The sequence below is a fragment of the Brachyistius frenatus genome, unplaced genomic scaffold (assembly GCF_029030835.1).
Source record: "Brachyistius frenatus isolate BFR_SWC_R1_liver_20210118 unplaced genomic scaffold, ASM2903083v1 Contig_192, whole genome shotgun sequence".
NCBI classification, from domain to species: domain Eukaryota; kingdom Metazoa; phylum Chordata; class Actinopteri; family Embiotocidae; genus Brachyistius; species Brachyistius frenatus.
In genome coordinates this window covers 302,501-316,531 of record NW_027210791.1, presented here as the reverse complement: position 1 = coordinate 316,531, position 14,031 = coordinate 302,501, and the positions used below count along the sequence as shown (strand labels likewise).

Below are 14,031 nucleotides of genomic sequence, written 5' to 3'. Positions count from 1 at the left end.
GATGTGAGCGCATAGTAACCTTGAACTTTGACCTTTGATCACCAAACTCTAATCCGTTCATCCTTGACGCCAACTGAACTGTTTTCTAACATGAAGAAATTGACAATGATCTGTGGTGCTATGCAGCCCAGTGGTGCCGTAGGAGGAGTAGATCATTAGAAAGGGTGCCACAATCATGGCCAATTAAAGCAGCTCCTCTGTTTCCTTAAAAACTGCAGTGGTGCAGTTTATTATGAGTTTTTAATGACTGAAGAAGGAGCTGACCGACACCACCAGCCAAACTTTACACAGGAGGAAACGGACATACTTGTCGGGGAAGTTCAGGCTCTATATTTATGGTACTGCGACTCCACAGGCTGGTGATGTTGAATTGGCTCAGGAAGAGGGAACTAATATTGTAAAAAAAAAACTCCTTCCCTATTATTATTATTATTATGAGAACAATGATATAAGACAGATTCAGGGTAAATGTGATTTTCTCATTTAAGAGGAAAGTGAATTAACTCACATTTAAACAAAATGTTTCATGGGCTTTTCATGATGGCTCAGCACACGACCACATCAAGGTGAACGACACATCTACTCACTTCCTGTATGTCCATGTCCTCAGGGTTCTCCCACATCCTCTGAGACGCCGGGGTGACCGGCACCACCACGATGTAGAACCACCTGTATTAGACACACAAACACAACTGCATTACACTTTCATGTGTCACGCATACAGCCAGCAAGCAGAGCTTTACTTTGGATCCCATGCTGTTCCCATATCAGTCATCTATTGATTTTTTGATTTGATTTGATACACTTTATTAATCCCCGAGGGGAAATGTCTTCACTACAGCAGGGGGGCTCTCAGGGGGGAGCTGCTGCAGCAGGCTGCCACTAGCGCAGCGCCAGGTAACCTGACCTGAAGTGCATGTTTTTGGATGATGGGAGGAAGCCGGAGAACCCGGAGAGAACCCACGCAAGCACAGGGAGAACATGCAAACTGCGCACAGAAAGGCCCAGGACCGGATTCAAACCCGGAACCTTTTTGCTGTGAGATGACAGTGCTAACCACTGCACCACCGTGCCGCCCCTATTGCTGTTTGTTTGGACGATGCAACTTTTCACGTCTTCTCTTTCTCTTTTTGATGAAAATAGGTAGGTAGGTAGGTAGGTAGGTAGGTAGGTATATACTTTATTAATCCCCGAGGGGAAATTTTTTCGCCACAGCAGCATACATACAGAAGTAATAATAGAAACAATAGAATAAAATAATAGAATAGAATAATATAATAGAAAAGCAATAAAATAAAATAGCAGTAAATAGCAGTAAAAAATATAAATATAAAATATAAAATGCACAGTATATATACAGTACATTATATATCTATATATATTATATACAACAAACCAATAAACACAGTCAACATATATATATATACATATATATATAATATATATATATGTATATATATACATACAGTACAGTATATATCTATATATATAATATACACGCAACCAAGAAACACAGTCAACTCTTTGGCAAAGTACTATTTCGGTGTTGAACTTCTGATGTTTACTGTACAGCTTTGTTGCTGTGTTAGCATTTAGGGTTATTGTTCATATATTCATATGGTAAACAAGTGTAATCATAAAGTTGTTGGGACGTAGGACTCTGTGTTGTACGAAGGTAATTCAATAAGTTCCCAGTCTGCTGCTGGTGACGTACACGGAGCAGCAGAAAGATAACATCCTGATTAGCTGGTGCAGATTTCCTCTCTGGATCATCATCAGTTCCTGAGTTCTGGTGTTGGTTCAGTGTTCTGGTTCTGGTTTCTCCGTGAACATGACCAGAGGCTTCACGTCAGATTTACTATCAAACTCTGGAAATCATCAACGGAGACTCTGACGATGCTTCAGGAGGTCTGATGGACAGAATCTGAACTGGAGGATTCATAATGTTCACAAACCAACGATGACATCACTGATGGTTGATGACATCACTGTTGTCATAACAAACCGATGACATAATACAGCTAAGACAGTACCACGAAAATAAAACCATGGAACATCTATTTTTTAGTTTTTAAAATAAACCCAACACAGACCTGATGAGGGCTCCAGCGGGACCTTTGGATATGCTGATGGTCACTCTACCACCCTCCTCCTCATCCTGTTCGTATGCATCCGGCTTCACTGTCAGCAGGTCTGGAGCTGTTCGGATGGAGACCTGCTGCTGGAGGCCGCCGGCACTGTTTCCTCGGCTCATCAGCACGAAGGAATAATCGGTGTCTGGCTGCAGCTCCGTGATCAGCTTCCTCTTCAGGTTGCCTGGAACCTCCACACTCTGCTGGTTGTACAGGATCTGAAACCAGGAAACAGCGTCTTACTCATTCTGATGTATATAAATCTATATTTATCAATCTTAGACTGAGACCACTGTGTTTTCACACTTGGTCCCTTTCAGACCGATCAGTCTGCATGTGTTTCACAGTGATTGGAAACTTCCCATGTTTTCTCTTGTGTTTTGTGTTGCACTCGTCATATGAATGTACTCGATAAAGTATAATCCATAAGCATAAACTTGGTAAAGTTTTGTGTATAATCAGAGGCCTACAGAGTGACAGGACAAACTTATTTATATAAAATATAATGGTATAACGTGTGACTAGATTTTCTTGATGGTTTATGGAACAGCTGTTCAGTTAAGGAGCGAAAGGTTTCACTAAGTGTAGTTATTGTCTTAAATTAGCTATTCTTTGTTTATTTTTATTTATTTCTGTTATTACTGTTACAGTCATTAACTTAAACTGCTTTCTTTTCCAATGTTTGTCTGCATATGCAGTTCCAACACAATGATAATAATACTTTTCTACCAACCATGAAAATACTTTTTATTGTTATTGTATTTTTCTGATAAGTTGGTAAGAAAGCTCTTTTGGTTGTTAACAGAGCCTTTGATGTCTGTTTCAGTGCTTCAGCAGCTGTGTGGGCGGAAGAGAGTGTTTAGCGTACCTTGAGAGGCACTTGAGATTTGTAGGTTTCGGGCACTTCCCATGTGAGCAGGACCGACGTCTTCATCACAGCCTTCACTCCGAAATTCTTGGTGAACGCTGAGGAAAGAGCTGGATGATTATTAGGGGGTTAATTTGAGTATGACATGGCTGACATGATTCAAGGTTGGCTGGAATATGAAAGCAAGAAAATTATGATATACAGAACAAGATTGCATCGACTGAGTCGGTTTTTTTCTTTATTTGTACTATTTTCTACACTGGAGAATAAAAGTGAAGGCAAAGGCTTAAAGACTTAATTCTTAAGACATAAATAAACTTTTTTAAAATTTTTTATTTATTCACTTTCTCTCTAGTTGCATTTAAATTGACATTATACAATAAAGTGTAATCTGGTAAATTAGTCTGCATTCATCTATTATTTCATTCCAATTTATTCATTCCATGATTTTGACAAAGATCTGTGTGAAAACGTTGCTACAAAATAAACCCGCACACCTCGACTGCTTTTTCATGAAGGAGACTTCGGATTACAAGATTTGATTAATCTGATTAGATTACAGTCAATCTGACTGATTATCTGATTATCATCTGATTAAGATGATTAAACATGAAAGATATAACGTAATCATTTACTTCCTAAAATACAGTAGAATTATGACCGCAATAGCAGTGGATGAATGTGATCACATGAGCTTTACAGAGTTATTTCTATCATTTATTTCTATCATCGGTGAGCTAATTAACTGTGAACAGCCCACAACGTCTGCCTCTGGCTGCAGATCTGTGATGCTGTGTGTTCGGGGTGTGAAAGGTTGAAAGTATGTTAATCACCGCATCATCTGATCTATATTCAACTTCCCTCAGACCTTTTATTTTTTTTCTTTGTTCTCTTGCACATCCACTAACCAAAAGAGAAAGAATGACTGGAGATGTCCACATCGTCCATGAACCTCAAACCTACATTTGTTGCTGAGCTGCTCCAAATAATGGTCAGATATGAAGTTTAAAGCCAAATCCTGTGGTTTGAAAACAAAGTCTAAGTGTCTCCTTTGTGTGATGAGTCCTTACAGAGAGTGTTTCTGTCCCGCTGTCACTACGAGCTACATATAGAAAGCTGGTGATTACCGTGGCAGAGTAATACAGAGGGGCATCTTAAGCTTTGTCTTCGAGTAAATGTTTCCAAATAGTATGTTTTGATGAGGACTGACTGATTGGACCAACTGGCCGGAGCTCGTCCCAGATGAGGCACCACAGAATACTCGCTTTGCATTTCAGGTTGGGCTAACGAGATGGTACAGCATCTAAGTTTTTCCCCTGGTTGTATGTACTACTGTACACACAACCAGGGGAAAAACTTAATTTTGTGTTCCAGATGTTATACTTGTGTTCCAGATGTTGTACTTGTGTTCCAGATGTTATACTGGTGTTCTAGATGTTGTTCTTGTGTTCCAGATGTTGTACTTGTATTCCAGATGAAGTACTTTTGTTCCAGATGTTGTTCTTGTGTTCCAGATGTTATACTTGTGTTCCAGATGTTGTACTTGTGTTCCAGATGTTGTACTTGTGTTCCAAATGTTGTACTTTTGTTCTAGATGTTGTACTTGTGTTCCAGATGTTTTACTTGTGTTCCAGATGTTATACTTGTGTTCCAGATGTTGTACTTGTGTTCCAGATGTTATACTTGTGTTCCAGATTAAGTACTTTTGTTCTAGATGTTGTTCTTGTGTTCCAGATGTTGTACTTGTGTTCCAGATGAAGTACTTTTGTTCTAGATGTTGTTCTTGTGTTCCAGATGTTGTACTTGTGTTCCAGATGTTGTACTTGTGTTCCAGATGTTATACTTGTGTTCCAGATTAAGTACTTTTGTTCCAGATGTTGTTCTTGTGTTCCAGATGTTGTACTTGTGTTCCAGATGTTATACTTGTGTTACAGATGAAGTACTTTTGTTCTAGATGTTGTTATTGTGTTCCAGATGTTATACTTGTGTTCCAGATGTTGTACTTGTGTTCCAGATGTTGTTCTTGTGTTCCAGATGTTGTACTTGTGTTCCAGATTAAGTACTTTTGTTCTAGATGTTGTTCTTGTGTTCCAGATGTTGTACTTGTGTTCCAGATGAAGTACTTTTGTTCCAGATGTTGTTATTGTGTTCCAGATGTTATACTTGTGTTCCAGATGTTGTACTTGTGTTCCAGATGTTGTACTTGTGTTCCAGATGTTATACTTGTGTTCCAGATGTTGTACTTGTGTTCCAGATGTTGTACTTGTGTTCCAGATGTTGTACTTGGGTTCCAGATGTTATACTTGGGTTCCAGATTAAGTACTTTTGTTCTAGATGTTGTTCTTGTGTTCCAGATGTTTTACTTGTGTTCCAGATGTTGTACTTGTGTTCCAGATGTTATACTTGTGTTCCAGATGTTGTACTTGTGTTCCAGATGTTGTACTTGTGTTCCAGATGTTGTACTTGTGTTCTACATGTTGTACTTGTGTTCCAGATGTTATACTTGTGTTCCAGATGAAGTACTTTTGTTCTAGATGTTGTTCTTGTGTTCCAGATGTTGTACTTGTGTCCTAGATGTTGTACTTGTGTTACAGATGAAGTACTTTTGTTCTAGATGTTGTTATTGTGTTCCAGATGTTGTACTTGTGTTCCAGATGTTATACTTGTGTTCCAGATGTTGTACTTATGTTCCAGATGTTATACTTGTGTTCCAGATGAAGTACATTTGTTCTAGATGTTGTACTTGTGTTCCAGATGAAGTACTTTTGTTCTAGATGTTGTTCTTGTGTTCCAGATGTTGTACTTGTGTTCCAGATGAAGTACTTTTGTTCCAGATGTTGTTCTTGTATTCCAGATGCTATACCTGTGTACTAATACTCACTATTCCAAGTGCATCAGTGTGTTCACCCTGTCAGTACAGAAACATCAGAACACTACAAGTACCAGGACGAGGCATTCAGAACGCTCCAAAAAGAAACGCTGAACACTTTCCATCCTAAATGGTCGCCATCTTGGCTCCCTAGAGGAAGGGGCGGGGCCACCGACATAAGGAATTTTCAGAGTAAGACATCTGATGAAGATGCAGCTGTTCCTGAACACAACGTGTCTCTTTTCCACTGCTGCTTCTGGACAGAAGAATCAGTGTGTTTATTGAGACAGTTGAAACAGAGGACACAAAAACATGTTGAATTCTGGGTAAAATAATTAAAGCTGCAGATATTTAGGAGGGTGACGTGTTCACATGATGAGGTCATTTCCTGTCGGTGCAGAAGAGCAGTGTGCGATCTGAAACAACACGACTCTGTCTACATTCAAATACTACACAAGTCAGAGTCCTGACATGTAAGAGCACTATTTATTAGTGTACTAATGGAAGTATGTCATCTGGAACACAGCACAAGAGATCTATTGTCCTGCAGGTCTGAAGCAAGTCGTTGGGCAAACGTAGTTCAGAACTGAAAATTACATTATCAGTAATACAGTAAAACAAGACTGTACAGAGCAGCCTGCCCTCACACCGAAAACTACAACACTGGTCAATTGTTAAAGAGTGTAAAAATGACCTATTTACATTTATTGCGACCTCTAGTGGTCATAGTAATTATGACTTAATTATGAGTAATGGAGGAAGTCCACCTAGGTGGGTCAGGGGCAGTTGGATGGATCAAACACAGCACCCAGGGGACTGTTCATGTCACATGTGATACAAAAAAACAATGTTACTCCTTTTAACTTGCATGTATGAATGTTTAACATACATGTTAGGGAACTTTAGTCATGAATTTAACGTCAGGCAAGTTACTTCACATAAGTAACGCAACTTTAGTCACCTAAACTTTACCAAACAGAGAATGCCTTCACAACGAATGATAGTTGCCATGACGACCAGTATGCCTGTCGCTGGTACTCCCAGTGATCACAACACCTATTCTGTTTATTTGTGAGGGTTTGTTGATCCGTTGGAGGCAGCTCAAAATGCTTGTATACAGTTTGTTGTTTTCGATGTCAGTGGAAATTGACTGTCATTTCAGTATGAAGATGTGTTGGTACCATAGCCTGTAAATAAATATGGACGTCAAAGTCTCTAAAGTGAAACCAATGTGCAAATGTAGTACAACTGAGGGCCACTAGGAGCCGCCGCTTGAAAAACTCTGTTGTGTTGGGTTCGACAATCAGCAACATTTTGTTGTCATGTTATTAGCTGCAGCATGACTGCACATTTTTAATCATTTTTTTTTCATATAATTGTTTTCATATTTATTTGTTTTTTATTCTGTTTTGAAAATATCATAAATTATATTAAAAAAAATGTACCAAATTTTTTTAATGTTTTGAATTTTAAATCTCAGGAGTACAATTCTTTCTTTCTTTCTTTCTTTCTTTCTTTCTTTCTTTCTTTCTTTCTTTCTTTCTTTCTTTCTTTCTTTCTTTCTTTCTTTCTTTCTTTCTTTCTTTCTCTCTTTCTTTCTTTCTTTCTTTCTTTATCTCTTTCTAAATACAAATGCCTATTAGAAAATCCTCAAACCTATTTTGCATTTGTTTACTCAAATATTTAAGAGTTTTATGTATTTTTTCTTGCTTGTTTTGTTTTGTGTCTGATAAATAAGGGCTGATATCATATCTTCCTGGACTTTAGACAATAAAAGACCCTTTTCAAAAATCCAGAGGAGAGGAAACAGCACTTTGTTTGTATCATTGACACATTTAAAGAATGCTGAGTCAGCAGCTCCTGGAGCAGCACTGAGACCTCACCGATGGTTCTCACCTGGCATGGAGGTGGACATGGTCCTGCTCTGGATGCTGGGGCTGATCGGTCCTCCCCCCTTGCTGGTGAAAGCTTGTACTCTGATGTCGTAGGTTGTGTCCGGCTGCAAACTGTAGACAGTTGTCTCTGTTTCTGTGGTACTGTTGGTGTTATTTTGCTGGCTATTAATATCTCGATACACCACCACGTACTTGACAATCCTCCCGTTTCTCTCGGCCAGAGGAGGGGGGTCCCAGGCCAGCCTGGTGGAGGTGGCAGTGAGGCCGACCACGCTCAGATTCTGCGGGTAGCTGCTGGGAATGTCCTCAGGGGTGCTGATCTCCTTCAGGAATTCTTCCCCGTTGCCAGCTTGGTTCACAGCACACAGCTTGAAGACGTAGAGCGCCCCCTTGTGGAGGCCGGTGACGGTGAAATGATCATCCGTCTTTCTGAAGTCTTTGATGGTGAAACCTTCCTCCTCTGTTCTCTTGTACTGCAGCTGGTATCCCACATGCTCCCCCACCATCTCTTTAGGCGGCTGCCACTGGATCAGAGCCGTGTTCCCGATGGTGGTGCTGATCATCATGGTGGGCTTTCCAGGCACTGGAACACAGGAAGCATTGGACAACATTCCCAAGTCTTTATTACTTACAATACCAAGTTCATGAAACGCGAAAAGATAGTATGATAACAACACATTAGCATCCAATTGTTATCCAGCTGTTGTTTTCAACTTTACATGATATTTTCAAGCCTATTATCAACAGAGTAATTGCTTCATTATGAATGCACCCATAATTCCATTAAAAAAATCCATCATTTCACAGGAAAACTTTTTCACCATTATTTCCTCTTCAAAATGAGTTGAACAAAAGTGAGGATTTGTTTCCAAGCTGCCTGACTCTGACTGGTTGTGCTTTGTTTGATATATTTTACCTGCAGTGTTGCCACATCTGAACACAGTATGATGTTACCATAACCAACTTCCACCTGGGTAGAGGATTAAAACCATACGTCTCTTTAACTGTAACTGCATGATGGAATTGGTAAGTTTTTATTTTGACTGATATTCTAATTGGGAACGATATAGATTAATTGATTTGAATATTTCCCGAACTCCAACTCTTTTGGCTCACACCTTAACCCTTCGAACCTGCTGCAATTTTCAGGCTGACTTCACTACCTTCACTTTGAGGCTCATATCTTGGTCATTGTTGGGTCGAACCATTCATGCTATATCTTGGGTTTTTTCAGGACAGTCGAAGCTATCCAGATCTGTCACCATTTAATTTGCTAATACTGAGAGATGTTTTATATTAGCCTTTCTATCAATGAAAATTAAATTGTTGTTTTTACATGTGTCTCATCAGAAAATATTGTTAGTCAAAATATCTCTTCATAATTGTGTCGAAGACATTGTGTAGAATCTGGCAACGTCTGAATAAATGTTTGTGGGACACTTGTGACTCAGCAATTTGAAAAATGATGTGCTTAGTGCCGGACACAAAATAAATGTCCTGAATTATTATTATTATTATTTTGTTTCCTACAAAGTGGGATGTAATGTTGGAGACGGTACAGAAGTCAGCTGTGATTTCAAAACCAGATGATCTGAAAACTCTGTCATACAGAGAAACGAGCGGTTTCATCAGTTCCGTTCAGTTCATAAAACACATTTCACAAAACATGATAACATTTCACACACAAACCAACATCTGAAATGACCAAACAGACAGGAGAAGAGATAATTATTTGTATTACACCTGTGGAAGAAAACAGTTTAACATTAACAGTTTGTAAAGTAGAGCTGAAGTACCTGGCAACAGTAAAATGATGTGGTACCTTCAGTCGTGGACATTCTTTGAATTGACTTTGTATGTCATCGCTTTGCAGGAATAATTAACTTCGCATTTGGTCTGAACACAGCAGAAGTTTCAAAGGATGGATTCAGCACAAACTCTCAATGAGGGTGAATGTGAATTTTAAGCAACAGAATAAACGTGACCAGGGAATTAACTTCTGTCAATTTAAGGAACTTCCATTTATCTGTACATTTAGTTTTCTTTAACATGCCCAGAGCGTCATCATTTGCCTGACAGCTAAATAACCAATCACAGCAGCGTAGAGTTTAGACTGTCCCTTCGGTTGATCCAATCTGGTACCAATCCAGTTTAGAGAAAAAGATTCATTCAATAAACTCTATTCACTTTGATTCTGTTCAGTCACAAACAAGAAATGTTGTTCCATCCTGTCTGTAATCCAAAATCTCATATTTTTGGAAATAATGTTGTTTTTTGTTTTCTTTTATGAAACGCTGTTGTAGTTTTTGAAATGTTGTTGTCTTTTGTGAAATGTCATTGTGTTTTGACCCTCAGGGACACCGTACGTTACATTAGAATATTTTAGTTTTCATGAAACAGTTGGAAAAACGTTCACTTCAAAACGTGTAACACATAAATGTAGACAGTGCACACACCTGCTCCTGTGGTGGTGACCAGCCGGGCCTTGCTGCGAGCTCCATCTCCCTTGGTGGTATATGCAGCAACAGTCACAGAATAAGTCGTTTCTGGGAGCAGACCTGTTATAGTGGCCTCCTGTATGGGAGAAAGACACAACGGCGAGGGAGTGAATGAGAAACAGAAACAGAATAAAGACAGGAAGAGGGAGAGGGAAACAAAGGGAGGGACAACGAAGGCCTTTCTTATTTCAGCAAAACACTTCTAAACCACATTCTGCACGTATTCCAACAGCATGGTTCTCTAGTAGAAGAGTCCGCTGATAAACTGGCCTCCTGCAGTCCAGACCTGTCAATCATTGAAAACATCTGGAGCATCAGGACATGAAAAATACAGCAAAGGAGACCCTGAACTGTTGAGCAGCTTAAATCCTTTATCAGGCAAGAATGGGACCACATTTCACTTTCAAAACTCCAGAAACTGGTCTCCTCAGCTCCCAAAAGCTTAGAGTGTTGTAAAAAGAAGAGGTGATGCAACACAGCGGTAAACATGATCCTGTCCCAAATTCTTTTGAGATTTGTTGCTGATATATAATTCAAAGTAAGCATATATTTTTCGGAAAACAATAACATTTTTAAGTTTTAACATTTCATTTGTTGTCTTTGGTCTATTTTCAATTGAATATGAGTTTACATGATTTGCAAACATCACATTGTGTTTTTATTTACATGGCGCTGCAACTTTTTAGGAAACGTTTGTAGATTAAGGCTATAACAGGTAGTGGATGTGCAAACCAGGGTAAATAATTACTATATTACATTCTGGATAATAATTCCACTATTTGCCTTTATTTTCTCCTCATAAAAGTCTGAGTATGGCGGACGGGTTTAAAACGCAGTCAGCAGGTAAACTACAGCTACGAACGAAGCCTTTTAAAGCAGCAGAAGAAAGTTCCAACTGGAAGCACACGATACTGAGAAACGGGCCGGCAACAAATGTTCCGGCTTCATTTAGTCGATACACATCTGAGGAAATCCAGCGTGACTTGGATCGATCCAGAGAAATATGTAAAGAGTCTCCGTGTCCGTGCTGCTGCAGCGGTGTGATGCTGTTTGAAGCACCGCAGCTTGTTGTGGCTTTAAAATCTAAAGTTAGATGGTCTTCTTCAGCAACACCTCCCTGCAAATGTTTCACAATAAGTGAATCCGTTAATACATCTTAAATGTAATTATGAGAAATTGGACTGTTCCACTTGTTTTTATTGTTTCTCTTGAATGAAACACTTTGTATCTTCAAACAGGTCAAATATGTTCATGAATTTCAACCGGATCAAGTAAACTGAAATAAGTGGTGGAGCATCGCTTCAGCTGCAGAGTGTCATTTCACAGTTCCTATTGGCGGTGCGAACGCAAACAGTAAAAGGAACCTATTTAGTTTGGGGGGAAAGTTCCCCTTGAGAAAGTCCTTTGTTCTTTTTGGTCTGAAAACGCCTTAAAGTGACAGCAGAGCTTTCAGGGTGGCTCACTGCAGTAAACTGCATATCCTGCAGAAGAGTACGTCATGTGAGATTAACAGCTCAGTGGTTTTAACCGTGTGCCACACCCGGCTTCAATAATACAAACTGGAATGATGGACCAACCATGAAACTATAGGAGCTGCTTTTTAACCTGCAGTATGTTAGAAAACATTTCACAGGTGTAGAAAACTGATAACTGGCAGCAACGTTTCATCCAACTCATCTTCACGTTGCACACACAAGCAGATCACATGGGATAACACATTCATTAAACATGGAAACTTCATGATATTTGCACATGCTCCTTTGGCCCTTGTTAACACACCAACATGAGTCCATGTAGAGGCATGAAGAGGGGCTACAGAGATGAAGGTTGACCCAACAGAACCGGGCCTCCGCCTCCAGCCCACGGGTCGCTGCGTGAGTACAAACAAGCAAAGCCCTGCCACAGCTGATGGATGTTTAAAAGATCCTTCTCCAGCTAATTTAAGAGCAGACATGAACAGAGCACAATTCTGCCAAAGAGAGACTTCTGACTTCCTTTTCTCTTTAGTTGCTGGGGATGTTCTTACTTTTGAAAAGAGACACACACAAAAAAAATCCAAATCAAATGGTTCTTTTATCTGTTTGTATAAGCAGGAGTGTGCTTGGATGTGGGGATGAATTCCCGAGGACTAAAACAGACGGTACACTTTATATTAAAACCGGAGACATCACTCCTGGGAAGGGAGGGAGTGGTTTAACAGGAGCTAATTAATAGATAGTGACTTCCTGTGTGTCGAACACCCAACGCTGCTGTCCTCTGCTTCCTTCTGTTTTCAACCTGCAGCCCCGTCGGGGAGATTCCCCTAACGTTGGGAACAACATTCATTCATCCCCACAGAGCTCGACGCTCAGTGACGGACTCTTCTGACTGATCCTTCAACGGTTATTTCCCATCAACTAAACCCAGTCTGCTTGTAAAATGGAAGAATTTATTCAAGCTCATATTTTTAATGCAGTCAGGGAAGCTGGGCTGATATTTTACAAGCTAGTTGACCATAACTCCTGAATGGCATCGGCTACAGCTGTACCTTTGTTGAAGGCTGGCGGCTCCACCAAAACAACATCCATTAGTGATGTGTAAATATCAGTGAGTTTATCAGGCTAACCAGTAGGTTATGATATCTACCGATCCTACGTTGAGTCGGGTGGTAGTCGTAGCTGCTCACAACAGAGACAAAGCTGTACATGGCTGAAACTCAGTTTATACATATTATATTGACATGGGTTCACCTGGAATAATTATGTACAGAATAAGATAAATAATTAAATTTTAAGATTCATTATTTGGTTAATTTGTTGCTTGAATACTTTGATGTACGTAACTACACCTTTGGCCTCAGAAGCTCATATTGCCTCCTTTAGCCAAAATAACTCCATGCAGGTGATTTTCATGATTGTCCCAGTACCAGTCTCTGACAAAAAATCCTTCACTTTCAAGATGATTTTTTTTTTTTTTTGTTCTGTTTTTTTTTTTTTTTTTTTTTTTTTTGCAAATACCATCTGTCCATTTCAAATCCCAGCACACCATTTCAACAGGAATCAAATCTAGAGTCTCTTTTTTTTTTTTAACCTTGACCAGACCGTTGCGTAACCCTCTATTTCTTCTTTTTCAACCTTGGTGCATTTGCATCATTATCCTGTTTAAAGGTCCACTTCCAGCTCAACTTCAAGCTTCGGACACATGGCCTCACGTTATCTTTCAAGCACTCTGTGATATGATGCAGAATTCATAGTTGAATCAATGACTGCGAGCCACCGAGTCCCTGAGGCGGAGCAGCAACTGAAAAACATCTTTATCACCGTGCTTCACAGTTGATGTGAGATTTATCTCCTGAAAATCTGGAGCCAAACAACTCAACCGTCGAACGCTATTATTAATAACTTATTATTAATAACAACAGTTATTAATTAATTAGTTATTAATGGGAAAACTCTTCACAATGTGTTCTTTGGAACAGGACAGTGTCCCTGGAAACAGATCATACTGCTGAATTATTTAAAGTTTATTTTAAAAAAAACCAACACCTTTAGTGTAATCAAACTTCTGATTTTGTTGTTTTGTCAAATTCTCACATGCAGGTGTGAAGTTTTGCAGCATTTCAAAGCTCTTTACTTCTGTCCAACAAGGCAGTCTGAAAATGTTGCTAAAACAATGGTTGCACCAAGATGTTCCCTCTGTTTATTTCCCATTAATTCTGCTTAATGAGCCTCTCACTAGGAAGATTTTAGCTCATCAAAATGATGAAACATTTTGAAAGGCAAAATCAAAG

The 14,031-nt window shown here is 39.4% G+C and overlaps 1 protein-coding gene across 5 annotated transcripts in view; it reads right to left on the bottom strand.

The window, feature by feature from the left end:
* The window catches only part of ptprfa (protein tyrosine phosphatase receptor type Fa), a 211,984-nt gene that overhangs the window by 50,470 nt on the left and 147,483 nt on the right, over positions 1 to 14,031 (bottom strand). For 3 of the 5 annotated variants that reach the window (XM_069718470.1, XM_069718472.1, XM_069718473.1), the window contains 5 exons: positions 10,221 to 10,338; positions 7,766 to 8,347; positions 3,001 to 3,098; positions 2,094 to 2,350; positions 588 to 669 (listed from right to left, as the gene is read on the bottom strand). In XM_069718470.1, the coding sequence (XP_069574571.1) occupies positions 588 to 669; positions 2,094 to 2,350; positions 3,001 to 3,098; positions 7,766 to 8,347; positions 10,221 to 10,338 (1,137 nt within the window). Of the gene's footprint in view, positions 1 to 587; positions 670 to 2,093; positions 2,351 to 3,000; positions 3,111 to 7,765; positions 8,348 to 10,220; positions 10,339 to 14,031 lie in introns of all 5 variants that reach the window. The other 2 variants (XM_069718469.1, XM_069718471.1) reach the window with 1 other exon arrangement.